The sequence below is a fragment of the Grampus griseus genome, assembly GCF_964374135.1.
Source record: "Grampus griseus genome assembly, chromosome: 9".
In the NCBI taxonomy this organism is placed as follows: Eukaryota; Metazoa; Chordata; class Mammalia; order Artiodactyla; family Delphinidae; genus Grampus; species Grampus griseus.
The window spans coordinates 4,147,292-4,168,845 of record NC_139003.1 but is presented as its reverse complement, the minus strand read 5'-3'; the positions used below and the strand labels follow the sequence as shown (position 1 = coordinate 4,168,845).

General features: G+C 44.5%; 1 protein-coding gene and 1 pseudogene across 2 annotated transcripts in view; one reads left to right on the top strand and one right to left on the bottom strand.

Annotated features, from left to right (window-relative positions):
* Window positions 1-2,196: 2,196 nt before the first annotated feature.
* The window catches only part of DPP6 (dipeptidyl peptidase like 6), a gene marked incomplete at both ends in the record, with an annotated part of 1,026,243 nt that continues 1,006,885 nt past the window's right edge, over window positions 2,197-21,554 (top strand). Inside the window, one exon of the mRNA XM_082662523.1 lies at window positions 2,197-2,256. Coding sequence (XP_082518649.1) covers window positions 2,197-2,256 — 60 coding nt within the window. The remainder of the gene's footprint in view (window positions 2,257-21,554) is intronic.
* Window positions 10,319-11,767, bottom strand: LOC309827205 (vacuolar protein sorting-associated protein 26A-like; annotated as a pseudogene). The gene is made up of 3 exons: window positions 11,135-11,767; window positions 10,653-10,826; window positions 10,319-10,490 (listed from the first exon to the last, which is right to left on the bottom strand). The product of its transcript is annotated as a vacuolar protein sorting-associated protein 26A-like (transcript).

The window sequence follows — 21,554 nt, the reverse complement described above, 5'->3', positions numbered from 1 at the left end:
TTCTGGTTTCAGCCCCAACATGTAAAGAGTTTAGGAGTCATCACTCCCATCCTTACAACAAGGAAAACCTGAATGCACTGAAAATCGATGATGTTTCTTGGACCCAGAAGAGCATGGAGGCGCCAGGGCACTGGGCTTCCCAGGAATCTGCAGAGGTGAGTGAATACAGGAAGGTGGGGCTGAGATCTGCTTCCCTGGAGACACAAACCCGAAGGACCCTCCCTCAGTGGGAATTGTGATGAATTTCTGGAGGCTGAGAGTGGAGCAGTGCGGGGGCGGGAAACTCTGCGGGGCCTCAGGGCGCCACCCACTTGTGGATTTTACCTCCAGAAAAGAGTGGACTTGAGCATATGTGTTAGTGTGAAGCGCTCCCAGTCGCTCCAGGCAGCCGTAACAATGCCCCCTGCCACCTGATGACGCCTACCGCCTTGCTAAGCCCCTTCTACACATCAATATTTCGGAGCCAGTTTCTTTACCCAGAACACAGCACGATGACACCTACCTCAGAGCTGTAAAATCAATGAGAGAAATAATTTGCGCAGAGATATTCACCAGGGAAAGCAAAGCCCAGATTCCAGACCGACACCTGCCTCCACAGCCATGCCGGGTCCACTGCGGTACTCAGATGCCCCAAATGTGCCTTTTCACATTTGTGGAACAGAAATGTCACAAGTCACCTTTGAACTGTCAGTGGGCAAAAGCGACGGTACATGATAACTTATTTTACAAAACGGAGACGATTCCTGTTTGGACTCGGGACTATTAAAGAAATGACTGAACGTCAGCCAACACCTGAGACTGAAATCTCCCTTCTACTGTTCTAGGGGCACCATATGGAGATGTGCTTCTGTTAGCAACTCCCTGTGCAGCTCTGGTTCCCACAGGTGAAACCAACTCCGTCCTTCGTTTTACACATGATGAAACTAAGGCTGTGGGGCTGGGAAATCGAAACCGAATTATGAGCCTTGACATTTCCACACAGAATATTCAAACTACCACTACCTAGAGAAATCTAGGCAAAACTTCACATGTGGCTAAATAACATGGCTGTATCCTAACGGTCCACTGTTCAGACTTGTGATTCTAACTGTTGCAATGCAGTCTTCATGGACCAGGTGCCCTTTCTTGATTTCTTTCTTTATTTTTAGTTCCCAAGGGTCAATTTTCCACCTCTACCCGAAGGCTGCCTAATTAGACCACGACTTCCCAGGCGCCAAAGAAAGAAGACGGAGGAGAACATACAAAGAAAAAACCCTGGGGACATGCAAATACTTCACTTCAGAAAGAAGTGGATGCACTCTGCTGCCCTCCCCCCAGCACGGCCCGGGTCACGCAGATGGCGCCTCGCAGACCGCCGCCTCGTGCAGCGCCTGCCCCGGGAGCTGTAGCTGGTGGGGACTCTGCCGAGGAGCCTGGATACCGTCCCAGCTCGTCCTCCGCCCCCTCCACTGCCTCGTCTTCGCCGTGCAGTGGCGCCCGGCAGAGCCTCTTTTGCCACCTTCCGACCATCCCGGGAAGATTTGGCGGCTCCAGCCGGGGCACGAGCTGCAGGCGAGAGCGGGTGCCCGCCCCTCCAAGTGGCCCTGCTCAATTCAGCCGTGCCGGCCGGCTGGGCTGCCTGGTCCGCACGGACTGCGGCTGCAGGCGCGGCGCTGGAGGGCGTGGAGAGGTGTGCGAAGGTCGGTGCTGGAGGCCCGCGCGAGCCCGTGCGCTACGCGCCCTGCAGCCGCAGCTCCGCCCGGGGGGGCGGGGGGCGCGGGCTTCTCGTGCTTCCGCGGCTTTCCCCACCCCTTACTCGGGTGGAAGAGCTCAGTCCTGCCGCCCCCACCCTCCCCATACACTTACCTCCTCGCCCCACCTCGGAGCTCGCCTTTTGGATTTGCTCGCGCTTCTGGTCTGGAGAGTCCTGGACTATCTCCCAGGAAGGCAGCCCTGGGCCGAGCGCCCTCGGAGCAGGCGGCGCCGGCCGGGCTTCCTCCGGGTCCCAGCAGCTGCTTCTCCTTCTTCGGTTCGGGCTGCAGGGCTTAGCATCCCTGGGCGGGGGGCCCCACGGAAACCTGCCGCGTGGGGACGCCGCCCGGACGTGGCTGCACAGGGAGGACCCACCTCGCCTCTGGGAGACGCACACCTTGCCATCCTCCACGCGCCAAGGAACTTTTTTAAAGGTGGAGAATCGGCCTCCAACTTCCTCCGGACATGAATCAGACAGCGGGAGCCTCCAATAACGTCAGATGTCCCCCGGGGAAAGGCCACAAGGTAAGGGACCCGCGACGGAGGGGCTGGTGCGGGAACCTGGAGAGCAGGTGGCGGCTGCAGTTTGCGGGCGAGTGGACAGGCGCTGGTTTGCGTATTCCGAGCCGCCGGCCCCTCCTCAGCCGGGGAGGGGGTCCTTGAGTCCTGTCGGTGGACCGGGCGCGGGGGTTTGTGAGAACAGGTTGTGTTTAAGCGACCCAAAGCCAACGCCAGGCTCTGCAGGTGCAACTGCTCTGGGCTGCCCGGGGCGCGGCCGACTTGCTGGCAGACGCAGCTGTTTCCACTGATTGCCGCGGTTCGGGGAGGGCGAGAGGTCAGCCGGGGGGCGGGAGGCAGGGCCTCTCGGAATCAGCCCGCGACACCTGCGCCGGAGCTTCCATTAAGGGCTTCCCGGGAAGCGTTCTGGGCTCTGCCCGGGGCGCACGCTCTTGTCGGTGTCACGGACACGTGCGTAATTAACTTTAATGGGCCGCTGCGTGCCTGGAATGATTTCCAGGAAATGACTGACGTTCGGAGGAAAGAGGGGCGGGCAGCGGCCCTCTGAGGAGCTGTTCTGAGAACCTCTCCAGTGGCCCAGAGCGGGAGGGACATGCCCAGGGAAGCATCTCTGTCCGCACGCAGAGAAGCAGATCCCCACGGAGGTCTCAGTTCCACGGCGATCTCGTGCGCGGCACAGCCTTGCTTGGCCATGGTCAGTTGTCCTCTTTTCTGCCTCACCAGTCTGTTCTCACCTTAGGTAGTGCTTAGCTTGCGAGGAAATTCCTTACCTGGGTTACACAGGGAAGCTGCGCGGCCGTGTGTGTATCAATGTGCTTTTAAAATATTTTAGAGTATTTCTCATTTCTTTTTTTTTAACTGAAAGAAGGCAAGTACTTTGGATCTTAGATTTGATGTTACCTGAATCTGAGCTTTTGTCTTGTGTTTGCTACGCCTGTTTTTGCTTCTACCTTCTTTATATGCAGAGAAGCATGTGTTTACTAGCATCTTATTAACAGATTGTTCTCATTAATACCTATTTGTTGGCTGTTGGACATATGTGGAGCTGAAGTGAGTAATGGTATTAGATGCGTTTGGTGGATAAGGGAACTCCTGGTCTGTTATGTAACATAAGGATTCAGGACTGAATACTTTTATTTCAATTAAGTGATAACCAGCGTTTTCTACTCCGTTCAGGCCTGAGTGAAATATTTGAATCAGCGACTCATGTCTTGATCTCTGGTCTCATTAACTGTGATTCGAGTAGTTACGCTTTTCACGTTTACTTGATTTAATATCCTTAGGAGATGTCTTTTTAATATGGTGTCGCTGATATTATAAGACTTTAACGATAATAAAGTTTCACTCATCAGTGAGTATGTAGTAGAGACATTCAGAAGATCATTCAGTAATTTCTTTTTTAAACTGCCTTCGGTTCCCATGGTAAAGTGGCTTCTTGGCAATACTGCAGGGTATTGGCACCAGTAAAACTTTCCGGGAAGCGTTCAAACACAACAACAATTTAGAATGTACTAGAAAACCTTTAGTCATGAGTTAGGGGTCACTCTGTGCCTCTAGCCGGTGCCCAACAAATGCTTGGTCCATTGAATGATATTAATTCAATAAACAATCATCGGCAGGCATTTATTTAGCAAACACTGTAAACTCCTCCTAAGTTCCAAGAACCCAAGTACAAATCTGCAGATTGCTTTCACTCTCTAGAACACAGCTCTAGTCATCCCCACCCTTCATGCTTTAAAATCGTTGATGGTCCCCATTGCCTAAAGGGAGGTTATGATTATCCATCTGCTGGGAGAAAAAAATTCCAATCCCCTTCCTCAAAGAAGAATCTAGTTAGGTTGTCCTCTGCCTTCGCACTCTGTAAATTGTAGTTGGTAGTTGGTTTTGGAGGTTGCTGCAGGGCTGGGATGGAGGGTTAGTAAATGTTCAGGAGAGAATGCGGGGCACGTACGGAGCAGGGGTTAACAGTCGACATTGGAAAGTACTGGACAGACCACATGAGACTTAGGTTTCAATCGTTTTAGTAAAGCATCAAACGTAATAATATCAGTTCATTTTATTGTACGTTTGAAGTGTTTGTTTCCATTTTATGTGCCCTTGGGAGGGTTCATGTTGGGACACTTCTTGGGCGGAAGAGCCTCAACCTCTCCGGAAGTCGTTTCAGCTGGACTCCCTCTCGCATTGTTTATTTACTGAGGACTGTCGCAGCCATTTCTGTTGGGCACTTTATTATGACTTGTTCTTGGGCAGACGTTCCTTGGGAAACATTTACTGTCTTCCTCTTTTCGGGTGGCCCCTCAGCGGTTGAGTTTAGCCATCGTGGGATGTGTTTTTTGCCTCTGGGATCCTTCTCAAATATTGACGCCCCCAGAATTGGGAAAAGAAAGGTCCTTGTTGTAGCTACCTTGCCCCTGACTGTGGGGTCATCGACCATCTGCTAACAGCTGCCACGGACCACAGAGGGCACCAATCCAACTGTCATCCCTGGTGTGGGCAGGAGCCACTGGTCCAGAGTGACAGCCACCGGGCACTGGGAAAGTAAAATGTCCCCATGGGATCCTGCAGTCTCCCCTACCCCGTGTCAGTCTGGTGCTGGGCGCACTGAACGTATCCGTCAAGCACTGGCCAAGCACCAGTCAACAGCGAGGGCTGTTCTACAGATACTTGCAAGAGGGCCTGACAGCTGGGTGCAACCCACAGACCAGGGGAGCAGCTTCCCTGGGGCAACTCCACAGGGGTGGGCTCTGCACCCGCCAGGGCTTACTGACTCCTGCCAGCTCTGGTCCGCTATTGAGACTTTCTGGAAACTCACTAAGTGCCTTACTCTCTTGCTTTCTTTTTTTTAAAAAAAGATACAAAATGAATGGTATACACTTTATGCTACTAATTACACAGAAATACACATGTGAAGAGAAAAGACAGTAAGGAAATATACCACACTGTTAACTCTGATGAGCTCAGTATTAGGAGACAGAATGATTCTTATTTTCACTATACTTTCCAATTAAATCTTCCATGGTTATAATATATTGTAGGGTTTTGTAGGTTTTTTTTAAAAATATATTTTGCAATAATATCACTAAACAATGTGAGCATTTAAAATTTTGGTTTGGAAAACTTACATACCATTGTAGAAGGAATTTATTAAAATCCAATATAACCTTTATAGAAAGAAGAGCTGCAGTTTTATTATTTATACAAGATGTTTGCATTTCTTTTTCACAGTCTGAAAGATACTAAAGTCTTCCGTGGTAAAAGGTGGGGTTACTGATACATCTCAGTATTGCAGAATGGACAACTTAAACTTTAATGTGTAGCCGCTCAACTGTATTCCAAAATTATTCTGTAATTTGTTTAAAAAAATTTTTTTTCCTTATGTTAACTTCTTACTTCATTGGTGCTAATTACTAATCCTTTTCTTCACTACTTTTTGAAACATAAGAGCAGTGGTACATAGAAGTGACTGCTGCTGATGTGGGGTGAGCATATTCAGGCCTGCAGGGTAGCCTCACACTCTGTTTTCTGATCTCGCCAGAGTATTAAAATTTCAATGTCATTCGTATCGAGAGGAAAATAAATTTTATATTTAAAACATTTTGACTGATAAACTAGATACAATATTGTATCTGAAGCTCTAATTTTGATTGCTTTATGTTGGGCATTTTTATAGTTGTTGGGGGAAATCAAGAGGACATAACTGCTGGTTGACCTGTGAGCTGGACCAGGGCAGTTGAGGCTCCTCCCCCCGCCCCCGTCCTTGGAAGCTGCATCTGCCTACTGTTCCCACAGTGGGAGCCGTTCCAAGGACGCAGCGTTGAGAGAGTGAGCTGCTGTTGAGACCACCTGGCCTGAATACGTGACTGAACCCAGTTAAGGCCTATCTATAAACTTGAGGATTCTGGCGGGCGGGTAAGGAGATCTGCGGGTCTTGGGGCCACCCGGGATCCAAGTCCCCTTGCTTATTAAAACTGCCCCCCTGCCAGTCTGGAGTGGTCTCTCCTTGCCCTCCACATGTGGGGGCAGGTTTCAGATTACACCCCGAAGCTCCTGAGGTTTTGAACCAGAAATAATCCAAGTGGTAAAAGTTTCTTTCTGATGAACTTAGCTTCTTTCTTCCTATTCACTTCTGCTTTCTACTTCTAGTGCTTATTTCACCACGAGACAGGGATGGCAAAGATATGGCCTATGGGTTCAGTTCAGGTTGGGTCTCTGTCATTTTCCCTTCAGGGCCTTAAAAACAAAAGACTCTGTCAACAGAAAGCATTTTGGTTCAACAGGAGTATGCATTTTGTGAAATAATACTGGCTAGACCCACCTGCAGTTTTACTTGGCCTTTATTCTGAAAGGTATTTGGTTCCCGTTAGAGAATTCTGAGTTGAAAAGATTTTGGTTTCTCTTTCAGCACTTTTTTTTTTTAACATCTTTATTGGAGTATAATGGCTGTACAATGGTGTGTTAGTTACTGCTGTATAACAAAGTGAATCAGCTATACGTATACATATATCCCCATATCTCCTCCCTCTGCATCTCCCTCCCACCCTCCCTACCCCACCCCTCTAGGTGGTCACAAAGCACCCAGCTGATCTCCCTGTGCTATGCGGCTGCTTCCCACTAGCTATTTTACATTTGGTAGTGTGTATACGTCCATGCTACTCTCTCACTTTGCCCCAGCTTCCCCCACCCTGTGTCCTCAAGTCCATTCTCTACGTCTGCATCTTCCTGTCCTGCCCCTAGGTTCTTCAGAGCCTTTTTTTTTTTTAGATTCCATATATATGTGTTAGCAACTTTCAGCACTTTTATTTTTTTAAATTTTATTTATTTTTTATACAGCAGGTTCTTATTAGTTATCCATTTTATACATAGTAGTGTATGTATGTCAATCCCAATCTCCCAATTCATCCCACCACCACCCCCTTTCCCGCCTTGGTGTCCATACATTTGTTCTCTACACCTGTGTCTCTATTTCTGCAGCACTTTAAAGGTGGCATTCCACTGAATTCTGGTCTCAGTTTTTTCTACTGAGAAGTGAGTAGTCATTTGCTACACTGGTCCCTGTGTGTAATGTGCCATTTTTCTCTATATACTGTCAAGATCTTCTCTCTGGTTTTCATTGTTTGAATGTTACATGCCCGGGCATGGTTCTCTTCCTGTGTATCCTGCTAGGGGTTCAAAGGTCATCTTGAATCTTTAAATTCACCACATTTGGGAATTTTGTGGCCATTATCTCTCCCAATGTTTTCTCCTGCCCTATTCTCAATTTGTTGAGATGACAATTATACGTATGTTAGGCACTTTATATCATTTTGCAGATCTTCATTTTCCTCTCTCTTCTTCAGATACAGTCATTTCTATCGCTCAGTTTTCACATTTTGTGCTCTGTCTTCTCCATTCTACTGTTTGCAACTTCAGTGGTTTACTTCAGATGTTGTATTCTTAATTCCAGAATTCCCACTTTGTTCTATCTTCCCTGCTTAGATTTGCGGTCTTTCATTCGTTGTGTGAGTCCCATTTTCCTTTAACTGATGGCCCTCATTAGTAATCGCCACTTTTAAAATCCTTGCCTTCTAACGTCTGGGTCGTTTGGGGACTGATCTGTGTTGATTGTGCTTCTTTGTTGAGAATGGGTCACGTTTTCATATTTCTTTGTATGTTGAGTAATTTTGAATTTTATCCTTGACATTGTGAATGTTGGGTGGAGACTGGTTTCTGTTGATTCTCACTAAGGTAGGCAATTAAGTAAAGAGCAACTTACATGTAATTGTGTTCCTTTATCCTTACCTAGATCACCTTGAATTTCTCCAGTATTTGCATGCCTCAGGGGGCACCCAGGGATTTGGGCAGCACTTATACACAGAATTTGAGGCTCTCCTACTGTTTTTTTTTTTTTTTAGTTCTAGAAATCCCCCCTCACTTTCTAGCTGAAGCAGCTACCTCAAACCCTGTCCTCTACAAAATCTGCTCACTTCGGGTTGTTCTCTAGGGCTTTCAGATTATCAACTTGTTTTGCATTTTGAAAATTATATGTGTGAAGCTGGTTTGTCATGACCTTAACTCAGCCATTGTTGGGTCTGGGACTCCCCCTGTCTTTCTCACCAATAAATTTAATGCCCAGACTTTAGAATCAGTGGTTTGGGGGACCTCGCCTAGTGGAGCCCTGGAATCAGTGACATCACGTTTCTATAACTCAACAGCCCTCTAGGCTTTCTCCTAACTTTTTCTAAATCTTTTTTTTTTCTGTTTCAAATTCTTTATTAGACATTATAGTTGCACAGTTTGAAGATGGTTCAATACAATTGATTTTCAATTTTTCTTTGAATATTTTCCAGATTACTACATGGAAATGACCATGAAAATATTTGGCATTTTAAAATTTTGAAACTCTGAACAGGCACTTACATGAAGGAAAACATTACCATTCACAGATAACCACATTTAAAATAGCTGCTTCAGGGCTTCCCTGGTGGCGCAGTGGTTGAGAGTCCGCCTGCCAATGCAGGGGACACGGGTTCGTGCCCCGGTTCTGGGAAGATCCCACATGCCTTGGAGTGGCTGGGCCCGTGAGCCTGTGCGTCCAGAGCCTGTGCTCCGCGACGGGAGAGGCCACAACAGTAAGAGGCCTGCGTACCACCAAAAAAAAAAAAAAAAAGATGCTTCAGCACATGGTACATGGAACCTTTTGCCAGTTAAGAAGTTGGTTACTGACCATTTTTCAAAGTGCCGTAGTAGTAAAACAGGCTTAAAGAAATGTAACTTGAGTTACTTAGCTTACTCATAAAGTAAGGTTAACTGACAAGACTTGCACTGAAGTGTATAAAAAAATATTGGTACAAAAACCACTGAACCATAAGTGAAAGTAGTTTCACACAACAGGCTTCGTTTCAGTTCCTACACCCCACATTTAGTGTCTTTGCAGTCAGACCCCACGCATAGCATAAAAACACATGACTGCAACCTTCTTTTGTAGAGGGTTTGAATATTACTTGAATTTAATGTTTAAAAAATTTAAACAGAGTGGATGAAGAAGTTTAAATTTGAGTTTGAACTAGTCAAGGTTCCAATTTAACAAACATGAAATTGTCCAGATCTGGGTAACTACATACTTCACCTGTTCTCCTGGGTCCCCCATCCTCAAATTTTCCCCTGAAAAGGGAAGAGAATATTTGCAAGAAAATTATATTTGCATATATGTGCTAAAAAGATTCATTAAACCAAAAAAATTTTTTTCGAAGTATTTATGGAAAAATTATATAGTTTTAACAAACTAAAATGCCAACATAGAGTCAACTCCACATTGCAGAAAACATACAGTGGTACCTATCAGTTAGTAGTAGCAAAATGGTTACTTAATATGGTACCCACCCCCCCAAAAAAGCTGCAATGACATGCCACATAATCTCTTATGGAAAAAAATTTTAAATTCACACCACAGAAGACTTCAAAGAGAACAAAATTCAGGAAGCCATGGAATGGTGGACTCAGAGGCACCTACAGTGAAACACTTGTATGCATTTCTCAAACATGTATGGAAAATCATAAATGCAGTTTTCAAAAATATTGAAATGCCATGTTTTAAATCTTTGCAGGATGTACAGGCCACTCAGGTTTTCTAATTTTATTTGAACACCCAATATTTAATTTTTTGCATGTAGAGAATAAGAGGTAATCATTAGCATGAACAAGGAGAAGCAAAGAATTTGTAATCAACATTATGCAGAAAGAAAGCAAAATTACAAATACCAACCTACTCACATGAAAATCTTTAATGTTTATGCTGATGTATAGCTGAGTGCTTATCATTAAATGAAAGTGTGCAGTTAAAAAAAAAAAAAACACGGCAGTTTAAGAAAGCTCCAGTGTTTCAAAGAAAGCATTTTTTAAATATGTATATACGTGAAGAACATTTAGTTATGCCATAAAATAAACTCAGCACTGTACGATAAAGGAAGGCTATCGTAAATGGGGTTTTGGCTTTTTCCCCCGCCCTACACGCTGCGACCATCTTTAACGTGCCGAGCTTAAATCTCAACGGATGTAGGAGGTTTTTTCTTCTTTTTTTCTCCTATTCAGTTCACATTTCAGGCGGCTCAGCAGATGCCTGTGATTCTGGCGATTCAACTCTCTGGTGAAAGTTTGCCCTCTGTTTCCTCAGTTTTTCAGGAGCTTTTCTCCACAAAACGACCTCCTGCTGCTTGAAGTACGTCCTGTCTTCCTCATCAACAAGGACTAGAATTAAAAAGCACCTTATGGGGCTTCCCTGGTGGCGCAGTGGTTGAGAGTCTGCCTGCCGATCAGGGGACACGGGTTCGTGCCCCGGTCCGGGAGGATCCCACATGTTGCGGAGCGGCTGGGCCCGTTGGCCGTTGCCACTGAGCCTGCATGTCCGTAGCCTAAAAAAAAAATACCTTATGGAAAATTTTTTGTTCACATCTCTCACTGTTGGAGTTGGGTCATATCCCACTAAAAACAGTCTTATTGGAGTTGATTCTCCTTTTACTGGTGTACCATCCATTATTTCATATTTAGCGATTGTTTCTGTTGTGGCACTGGGTCCAATTCCCGTGATCTCTTTTTTAAATCAATTGTAACTCCATGTGTTGGATTTTTTTTTTAAATTAATTAATTTATTTATTTATGGCTGTGTTGGGTCTTCGTTTCTGTGCGAGGGCTTTCTCTAGTTGTGGCAAGCGGGGGCCACTCTTCATCGTGGTGCACAGGCCTCTCACTATCGTGGCCTCTCTTGTTGCGGAGCACAGGCTCCAGACGCGCAGGCTCAGTAGTTGTGGCTCACGGGCCCAGTTGCTCCGCGGCATGTGGAATCCTCCCAGACCAGGGCTCGAACCCGCGTCCCCTGCATTGGCAGGCAGATTCTCAACCACTGCGCCACCAGGGAAGCCCCATGTGTTGGATTTTTATTCTTACTAATAAGAAGTAAATTTTTCCCACAATCACATCCTTTAAATGATGCTTTGATTTATTACATTCAAATTCTACGGGTAGACAATCTTCAGTGCCCGCTTCCATCTTAACAGAGTTGTTGACATCAGGATGGGTAGCAGGCTGGTGAACAATAAGGTCAGACATATTCCTTTACCAAGTCTGTCAGTCTTCTTGCTGTTGTCACTTTAAGGAAATACCTTAAGCAGCATTGGCACCGATATGAGTCGCGTGGCTTTTCCACTTGCGTACATACAAAGTCCTAACTTCTGCTCCGAGCCAGTTCTCCAGGTAAGGCTAGTTCTTTCATTAGGTTTACAGACTCGTGAGTATGACTCTTGTCATTGAAAAGTTCAGTTTGACCTACAAATTCAGTTCGGATTCCTTGGTGTTCCAGCCTCTTTCCAGGTTGCTGAAAGGCTACGTTTACCTTTCCTGAAACAGATTCTCCATCGCAGAAAAGATAGCGCTTTTCTACTTTGCCAACTTCCGTTTTCATTTCCGCCATTTTCCTGTTTTCCCCATCATTAAGGACAACATCGATCTCACACGTGGGACCAAAAAATCCTCCAAGAAAACCCATTGTCGGTGCTGCCACCGCCGCGTCCCCCCCACTTCACTCCTCTTCCTTCAGGAGAACTCCCAGCGCAGGCTCCTGTTTTTCTAAATCTTTAGTACAAAATTTAATGCTCCTCTGCACTTTGAGACCATATCCAGGAAAGAAAGGCCAGCTGGTACCTTCTCCCAGTATTGCTTTACCCTCCTACCTTCCCCTCCCCAGGACTCTTTAAATCTCTGTGAACCACTCTTCTTGTTGGTTCTCAGTCTTTTTTCATATCTTCTTTTGTCACTCTTTCCTCTCCGTCTCTCTTTTTTCCCCCCAATGTATGTGCTCCAAAATTCACATTCTGATAAATGATAACTTGTTAAATCGAAAGGTTCTCATTTGTTCCTTTTTCCCCCTTTCACAGAAAACAAAAGCCAATTTAATGATCTCCCTTCTCCAGGATAACTCCTCACTTCCCACTCTTTCCTGCCCCTTCCAGTTTAGATCCGCAGAGCTTCGCTTCATGGGCCATTTCACCCACTTTCCAAACTTTTCCTCAGTCTGCACTTTTTCTTTTTGGAATTAAGCACCTCCTCCTTTTCACGGGTTGAAGGATTTCCCTACCGGGTCTGGGGACACAGCTTAATCACCGACTTCCTCTCCTTAGGAGGCCTTCCTAGTGGTTAGATCAGCCGTGACTCACACGCTGCTCTGGGCATCACAGACACACGCGAGGCTTGGGAATTGTGATTATCGCTGTCATAACGTGGTTCACGTCCTGCCTTTTCTCCTCCCTCACACTTTCTGGCCTGGGAGTGAGCACATCACAGCCACCATCCCTGGCCTGGGAGTGAGCACATCACAGATCTAGAATTCACCTGACAAGGTGTCCATCGTAACTCCAGGTTGCAGGTACCACTCTCCAGCTTGTCTTTTGGCTTGAATTTCAGACCTTTCTACCTGTTCTGATCCCTGTACCTACCAGGACCTCAGCCGACAGCTCTCACTGAATTCCCAGCTTCCCAGATCCTGACCACTGACATCTGTCATCCTCTGTGGGAGTGCCTGTTTTTCCCATTAGAGAGAATCCTCTTTGTTTTATTTTATTTTGTTTATTAATTAATTTATTTATTTGAAGTATAGTTGATTTATAGTGTAGTGTTAATTTCTGCTGTACAGCAGTGATTCAGGTATACATACGTATACATACTTTTTCATATTCTTTTCCATTATGCTTTATCACAAGATATTGAATATTGTTCCCAGTGCTATACAGTAGGACCTTGCTGTTTATTCGTTCTGTATATAATAGTTTGCATTGGTTCATCCCAAACTCCCAATCCATCCCTCCCCCGTATGCCCTTCCCCTTGGCAATCACAAGTCTACTCTCTATGTCTGTGAGTCTGTTTCTGTTTCATAGGTAAGTTCATTTGTGTCATATTTTAGATTCCATATATAAGTGATATCATATGGTATCAGTCTTTCTCCTTCTGACTTACTTCATTTAGTATGATAATCTCTAGGTCCATCCATGTAGCTGCAAATGTATGCCAGTGTCTTTTTTGCTTCTGTTCCTATTCCAGTTTCCCCTTAATTTCTGTGACGGTTTTATTTTTTCTCCAATTTATTTCCCAAGTTTGCCCACCGTTGCTTCATTTTTTTCTTACCTTCTCATTCTCTCTTTCCTGGATTATTACATATTTCCTGATGCCCTCCCTTCATAGAGGCAATTCTTAAGATTTAAAAAAATGCATGTGAGTCTGTTGCTGTTTTGTAGATAAGTTCATTTGTGTCCTCTTTTGGATTCCAGCTATAAGTGATATCATATGGTATTTGTCTTTCTGACTTACTTCTGTTAGCGTGATAATCTCTAGGTCCATCCGCATTGCTGCAAATGGTATTATTTCAAGAGAATCCTCTGTATTTTAAAAGCCAATATTTTGTAATAACTGTAAATGGAATGTAACCTATAGAATTGTCTAGAAAGTTAAAAAATTAAACAAAAACCAAAGATAATTTTGCTCAGGTAATTTTGCTCAATCCTCTCATTTCATAAAACCTGAGATCCAACAGGGTATAAGTAGTTCGTGAGAGAGTCAAGACTCAATTTTCGTTCCCTGCTTCCCAGACTTGCCAGATTCCATGGAACCAGGGCTGTTTCACGTCTGTCTTCTTTATTTGCACACAAAGTCAAGGGCCACATGCTGTATCAGCCTAAGGACGCTTCAGTGGTATTTAATGTTCCCAAGGGTGTGTCCTCGTCAGGGTTTGTCTTGCCAACCATGGTTCTTCATGCTGAACAAGGAGCTTCCTTGTGTGGTTAGTAATTTCTGAAAGAAATAGGAAAAGAAACCCATATAAATAAAAATATATATATGTAAATTCTTTTAGCTACCCAGAATCTAAATCATCCTGGAGAATTTTAGAAAGTTTAATGGAATGCATGAAACATAAATTGCTTTAATGACTTCCAGAATATTAGTGAAAATCTATTTATGTTATTTTGGTTTACGTTTTATTGATTTTTAAATTTTTCATTGTCCTCTCGCTTTCTCGGTAAAATGCATAAAACAAAGATAAGCTCATGCATAAGTTAACTGGGAATAGAGGGCAGTAAATGAGAAGGAAATGTTTTTCTGGTCTAACAGGTTGGATTGTTTTAAGTCAAAAGCTGTCCCTCAAGTGCAGTATTTTAATGATCTCGCATCTTGTATCTTGTGAAGGAAACAGAGGGATTGGAATTTTGTAGATCCCAAATCTCATATTACTTTTGACTAAGGGCCTGGAAATCTATATTTAGTCAACAGAGGTGGAGGAAAGTTATCTGACACCTCACTCATCCCCTCCCCACATTTTAGGGCCTTAGAAAGTTTGAATTGTCTTCATGCCACATGATGATAATGCTCTTTCAAGTGTCTCTATCATCTTCCTTTTTCTATTTTTAAAATTTAAAACAATTTTTTATTGAACAATGTAGCTGATTTACAATGTTGTGTTAATTTCAGGAGTACAGTAAGGTGATTCAATTATACATATATATATTCTTTTTCAGATTCTTTTCCATTACGGTTTATCACAGGATATCAAATATAGTTCCCTGTGCTATACAGGAGGACCTTGTTGTGTATCTCCTTTATATGTAGTAGTATGTATCTGTTAATCCCACACTTCCGTCTTCCTTTTTTTTAAATGAAATTTTCAAATGCAGTTAAGAAGACATAAGATATTTAGACATGACTAGATAATTAAAAATTATATCTGACCAAATGTGAATGCAGCAGAACAAGTTCATATTTTTTAATTTTATTTTTCATAAAATAAAAGATGAAGATGCATGGGGCCTTTGCTAAAGTCATCTCAAATGTATGAGTTCAGATGTGGAAAAACTCGTTCGGCGGAGGAATGTGGCATTGAGGGAAAGGGGTATGACTGGGTCTCACAGTGGGTTGAGCTGTGCCTCCTGTTTGGGTTGAGTCTCAGGGAAGTGGCTGCAGCTCTCTGGGCCTTTTTTTTTTTTTTATTATGTGAAAACTGAGGACATTCACTAGGTTTCAGAGCCCCGTCAAGCTCTTACTCGCTGATGATATTTCAACCCTAGGAAGAGCCAGGGCGAAGTGATTGCCATTATTAAGACATCCCTGGGCATAGAAATCAAAGGCATTTCTGTAGTAAAATGTACTCAATGGAAACTCTAAGCCAGTGGGAGTCCTTCACACTTTAGCGTAAAAACAAACACGATGAATATCTGACATAAACTTGAGGCCTGAAGACTGGAAGGTCCTAAGTGAAATGAAGAGGCCATCAACAGTTTGAGATGCCTTTCTCTGTCCTTCCGCTTTTCACAACTTTTTCCTGAATGTTCTTATTTCATCTTCATAATAGCTACTAAGGTAGATACCTAAGTTTTTATTTCTCCTTTTTTTTTTAAACTGAGGAAATGGAGCTCCATGATTACATGCAAAGCACTTATACTCACGGGGGGGGGGGTGTAGAAATCAAGAAAATGTGTTCAAACTGAAAATGTATAAATAAATAGTAATGCATTTTGTTATTCAGTAAGTTTCAACCCCTAAGTCTATCTATTCCTTTCCTCGGTGCTGAGGTTTATTTATGTATTTCATAGGCATTGGACTCCTTGTTTACTGTTCTTAAAAAAAAAACAAAACTGCTACTTTTATGAGTGACATAGGATTTTCACAGATGAGACAGGAAACAACAGCATAAAATACCAGGGGGTGTGAAACATGAGTACAGCCACATTGCAGGATTGCAGTTGGTCAGAGAAAAGAGTGGTCAGCAGTGTTTAGCCGCGTCATAGCATGTGTCCTACAGTCATAGAAATAGCACGCAGACGCAAGGCTTAGTGCAACACGCTTTTTCTTCTTCCCTGATTGATAACTGCGATCTTTGGCAACTGAGGGACACACAGAATTCTGATAGACAGTTATTCCTTCACATTGTCTGTATTGGCTTCTGGTGCTTTTTATTTGGAACCCGTGAGAATAGTCTCGTTCTTTCCAGTACAGGAACTCTGCAGCTTAATTTCCTCTGCGTAACAGTCAAGAGTCTGAGAAATCATCAAGAGGAACACAACATGAAACAAATAAAAACAATAAAGCAGTGTGTATTATCTTCTCCCCGGCTGTATCCACTTTTGTGGTGGTGCAACATTTCTTTCTTAATTCACTCATCAACTCCCAGCTGGACATGTGTGTACCAGAGATGCTATTCATTGCTTCCCGGGCCATTTATGGTCTGTGACAGTAGAACCCTGCCCACGCCCCTCCTTTCCTGTTTGAAACAGAGGACTCGACCTTCTCCTGATACAGCTGTTTAGACCAGGGCCGACCACGTGCTCCCAGGGGTATAAATCCCCAGGATGTGCTGAGCCAGTCAAACACTCTCTTGGAAATTTGAGCTAAGAGACACCCATCAGAGGACAGAGGGCTCACAGGTAAGATCACATAGACTCTGACAGCCATGTACGGTCATGGGCTGCTAAGGATAACTGTTGGGAGAAAGGGGAGGGGGGAGCAGCAGAGGTGACAGACACGATGACCCCTGAGACTCAGAGGACCCGGCCTCACTTTCAGACTTTCTGGGTACAGTTCACGTGAAGCCTGTCTCTACTCCCCTTTATTTCCTCGTAGGCTCCTTCTGTTTCCTGAGATGTCCAATATGTAAAGTTGATAGAAAATAAAGAAAACTCTGTAATTACTACCAAGAGTTCCTATTTTTCACTCCCTCTCCCCATTCCTACCAAATAGAACTGTTTTGGTTGAACAGACTTTTTGATAAGCTTCTTTGCATTCTTGCTGTGTATCTCAGGAGACACAAGTGAGGGGGAAACAAAAGTCACTGAATTGCTTTCTAAGCAGGAGTGGGACTGATGGCTACGTTCCAGGTTATTAGTGGACAGAGCTCGCCAGAGCTGAACTTGTCAGAAAAATAGAGGGTATGTGTGGGGCTTTATAGCAAGAGATAAAAGGGAACAAGGAAGAAAAAGATGATGTTGCTGGCGGCCAGGAGATGTGGGTTGGGGAACAGAATAGAAATGTTGGGTGTCGTATGTCACTTTTCAGAGAAGTAGCAAGAAAACCTGTGGGCTCACTGATGTGCTATATGGCTAGACCTGGCTTTTCTGTGGCAATTGGAGTTGGGTCGTTTGATGTAACATTGAATATAGGTTCAAGATGAGGGTCGGACAAGGTCTCCACTGCCCAGAATATCTCGATCACATCCACAGTACATTTGTTTGTTATTGTTTTTGCTTTTTAATTTGAGCTCCTTTGGGGGGTTTCTACAGTTTTCGCTATCAAATGAGCTCTGGGAAAAATGATGTGGAATGTGTAAAGCGCCTGGGGGCTTCAATAAGCCCGAGACCCGACCTCCTCCTTCAGTGAATTCCCAGGTTCTTCTGAATGCCCTGGACTCATGGAGCTTTCATGAAACGACCTTCTTTTTTTCCACCTGTGCCTTTGAAACAAATCTTTGGCTAGTTTGTACCCAGATTTGTGAAACTATTTAGCTTTTGCTGGGTCCTTTTCTGTTACAAATAGTGTGATTTCAGAAGTTAAAATGCCCAGGCCAGTCTACTGAAATAAGCTTAAGACAGGCTTCTCCTCTCTCTCAGCTTGACCTGTTTGAGGTCCAGAAGGCTGTGGGACGGGTGGGGGGCGGCTTCTCTGTGCCTCCTTCCTGGCACGTTTCTTATTCCTCTTCTGCGCCCACCAGTCCCCATTTGTCACTCCTCCAAGGCTGAGTTCAGACAGAGAAGAAATGAGGGGAAAGGCAGAGCGAATATGGAGGGTCACAGATGGCTCTAGATGTGGCAAATGCACAAAAGTGACCTTTTATTTTCGTGGGGTGTTTTCAGGGCGTTTTCTTTGAATGTGCTCACACAGGATATTGAGGGGTGACTGTAGCATCTTCCCCAGCTGTGGTACCGTCCCCATCCTCACGCTTCCTGGTGTCACCCTGGGCTAGGTACTTTGCTCCGTTGGGTGGGGCTCCTGGCTTCCACCTCCCACGTGGTCCATTTCTGGTTCATGAGAAGCATCCTGTTTCCCGTCACCATTACTGGTACAGCTTGCTCACTCTTCACATCCGGCTGCCTGAGAGGCACTCTGGGTTCAGCTCCTTGATTTTAAATTTTTCCAGGAGGGGTCTGTGTACCACTGCTTTATGCTTCGGGGGGCCCCATTTCAAGCTCCCTGAGGGGAACTCTGTTCTCAGAGACAACCAACAGCTTTGCTTTTTCTCATCCGGTTGTACATCCTTCTCCACCGGAAGGATGGAGATTCCAGAGAATTCCACCAACTCTCTGTATTGGAAGCTTCCCCTCAGGTGGGTGATGGCTGTTGTGTGCTATCCATTTCAAACCCTTTTATCGTTTCCTGTATTAACAGTCTAACAGACCCTTCAGGCTGTAGGGATGCTTGGCTACCATCATTGCAGTTCTTAACTTCTGGTGCCTCAGTTGAAACTGAGTTAGGAAGATGCTGTGAAGCTTGGTTCTCTCTCTACTTGGAGTTATCTTACATCTCTGAGAACACCGGGCAGTTGGTGACATGTGTAAGGGGGGATGCTCCCTAAGCGCAGTGTGTGTACTGAGAGGATGTGTCTTGGCTTCTGTGATTTGAAAAGGATTCACGGAAGCGCTGGGGTTTCCGCTGGGCAGTGGAGGACACAGTGCTTCGCTTGAGATGGTGCTTTATCTAAAGAACACAGGCAGCCTCGCCAAAATGGAAAGTTTCCATTTTCTTTACTCATTAAGTACGGGGGTTGCTTACGTGCTCTTGTGTATCCAAGGAAAGTGGGAACTCGTGGCAAATTCACCCTTCTCGCTAAAATCCCCGCTAGCGTGGTGCTTCTCAAACCTTGCCGTGTACACCCCTCACCTAGGCATTCTCGTAAGAACGCATATTCTGATTGAGTAGTTCTGGGGTGGGGCCCGAGATTCTGCATTTCTTCGAAAGCCCTCCAACGCTGCTATTGGCGGTCATCCTCAGAGCACCCATTTTTTTTGTATACAGGCCTGGGCCAGCGTCTTGGGTCAGCTGTCCACTTCAGACAGCATCTTCTTCTCGGCCTGCTCTGGTAGTTTCTCCCCTCAGAGCACACTTTGAGTAGCCAGGCTCCATTGCTTCCCTGAGTAATGCGTCACGTATTAAGTGACGCATTTGGTATGTGATTGTGACAAATCGCCGGAAGTCTTTCATTTTGGGAAAAGGGTCTTCGTCGTAGTTTGCACGTAATGGTCCCTCATTTCTTTGATCTGTGATTAGAAATTGTGGTACCATTCATTTGGAGAGGAGGATTGAAATAGGAAGGAAAAGAGTGGGCTTCCCATGGTCCGCTAGGCTCTCAACTGGCTTTGTGGCCGTTACCAAGGAATCAGCATCTCCATGTTTAGCCACTTTTATTAAAGAGTTTATTGTGTTAGGTGGTCTCCAGGGGCCTAGAAAATACTAATATTATATTTCTAAATATATTTTGTGCTTGTCTACTCAGCTATATTATTAAAAAAAACTTGGGAGCCAACTCTGTATTTTTCCATATATTTTTATTCCTGGAACAGGCGCTAGAACCTTGCCCTTAGTTCATGGCCAGTAAATATTTGTGGATGATGTGGACAATGCAGAAGAACTTTGGTGATAGGAGAGTGGATCCAAATAGTGAGGGATCCACCAAGTTGTTTTTTTTTTTAATTTATTTTTATTTATTTATTTTTTTGCGTTACGCGGGCCTCTCACTGTTGTGGCCTCTTCCGTTGCGGAGCACAGGCTCCGAACGCGCAGGCTCAGCGGCCATGGCTCACGGGCCCAGCCGCTCCGCGGCATGTGGGATCTTCCCGGACGGGGGCACGAACCCGCGTCCCCTGCATCGGCAGGCGGACTCTTAACCACTGCGCCACCAGGGAAGCCCAAGTTTTTTTTTTTTTTAAAGGGTATTTTTTAAAAATTTATTTATTTTGGCTGCACTGGGTCTTCGTTGCTGCACGCAGGCTTTCTCTAGTTGCGGCGAGCGGGGACTACTCTTCCTTGCGGTGCGCGGGCTTCTCATTGCAGTGGCTTCTCTTGTTGCAGAGCACGGGCTCTAGGCGCCCAGGCTTCAGGAGTTGTGGCTCGCAGGCTCTAGAGCACAGTCTCAGTAGTTGTGGCACGCGGGCTCAGTAGTTGTGGCTCACGGGCTTAGTTGCTCCGCGGCATGTGGGATCTTCCCGGCAGGGAACGAACCCGTGTCCCCTGCACTGGCAGACGGATTCTGAACCACTGTGCCACTAGGGAAGCCCTCCACCAGGTTTTTTAAAGTGTTTTTAGCAAAGCTTTATTGATTAATGATGTTGATTTCCTAAGTGAAAATAATAAATTCCGTAATATCCATGTGTGCTGAGTTTCTTGTCTCTGAGTTTGACTAGGGTTAAGAGAGGCAACCCTTCCAAAATCCAGTCGGATCAGTAGAGCAAGAGAGTTATAAACTTTCGCATTATAAAACAATGAAGTTTTTTGAAGAAACAGGCCAAGAAATATAGTCAAAGAAAACCTATATTTCCTGTCTCATACATTTTAGTGATTCTGCATCAATAAAACTTCCTGTTCTCTTTAAGTTATGGTTCACCAGGACATTATCAAAACCCCTTAATCTTTCTAAATAGTTCCTATATTCTTAAAGTATCTATTTTAATTCTAGACACATCAGAATCCACTTAATAATTTGCAGAATCCTTGGTGGAGCTCTGAGCTGTCACGTCACGTACTCTCTCCTGGGTTGTAGAGGTGTTAAATTAAGGAGAGTCAAGAAAAAGATTGATGGAAAAGGCAAAATGACCCAGTCAAAATCTTTAAATTATGTGCTATTACAAACAAGGAAATGTCACTATGACATTTACTAGCTGGAAAAGAGGAAGGAGGAGGGGGTGAGCAGGAGTTATAAGTAAGCTTAAGTCTAGAAATTCCTGCTTGGTACATCCACATACTGGAGTGAGGCAAATGTTTCCATTTATCCAGGAGAGCAGAAAAATACCCATTTATTTTTTTAAATCTACTTGTTAAATTATAGCTTTTATTTTAAGGGCTATAGATTGAGTAAATTGCTGCACGGAAGGCAACTTTGAAGATGGAAGATTCAAGTGTAAAATTTATGCCTTTACCCAACTTTCAAAAAGGTGAGAAAAGCTCTACATATATGGATTCGATACTATGGGAGACTTTGAAGTCTTATTCCGGACAAATGTATCAGAGACTACAAATTTTTAAATTTACATTACTCCCCATCGAAGATCCCTTTGCAGCACTGTTGCTTTGATAGCGCCATATACAT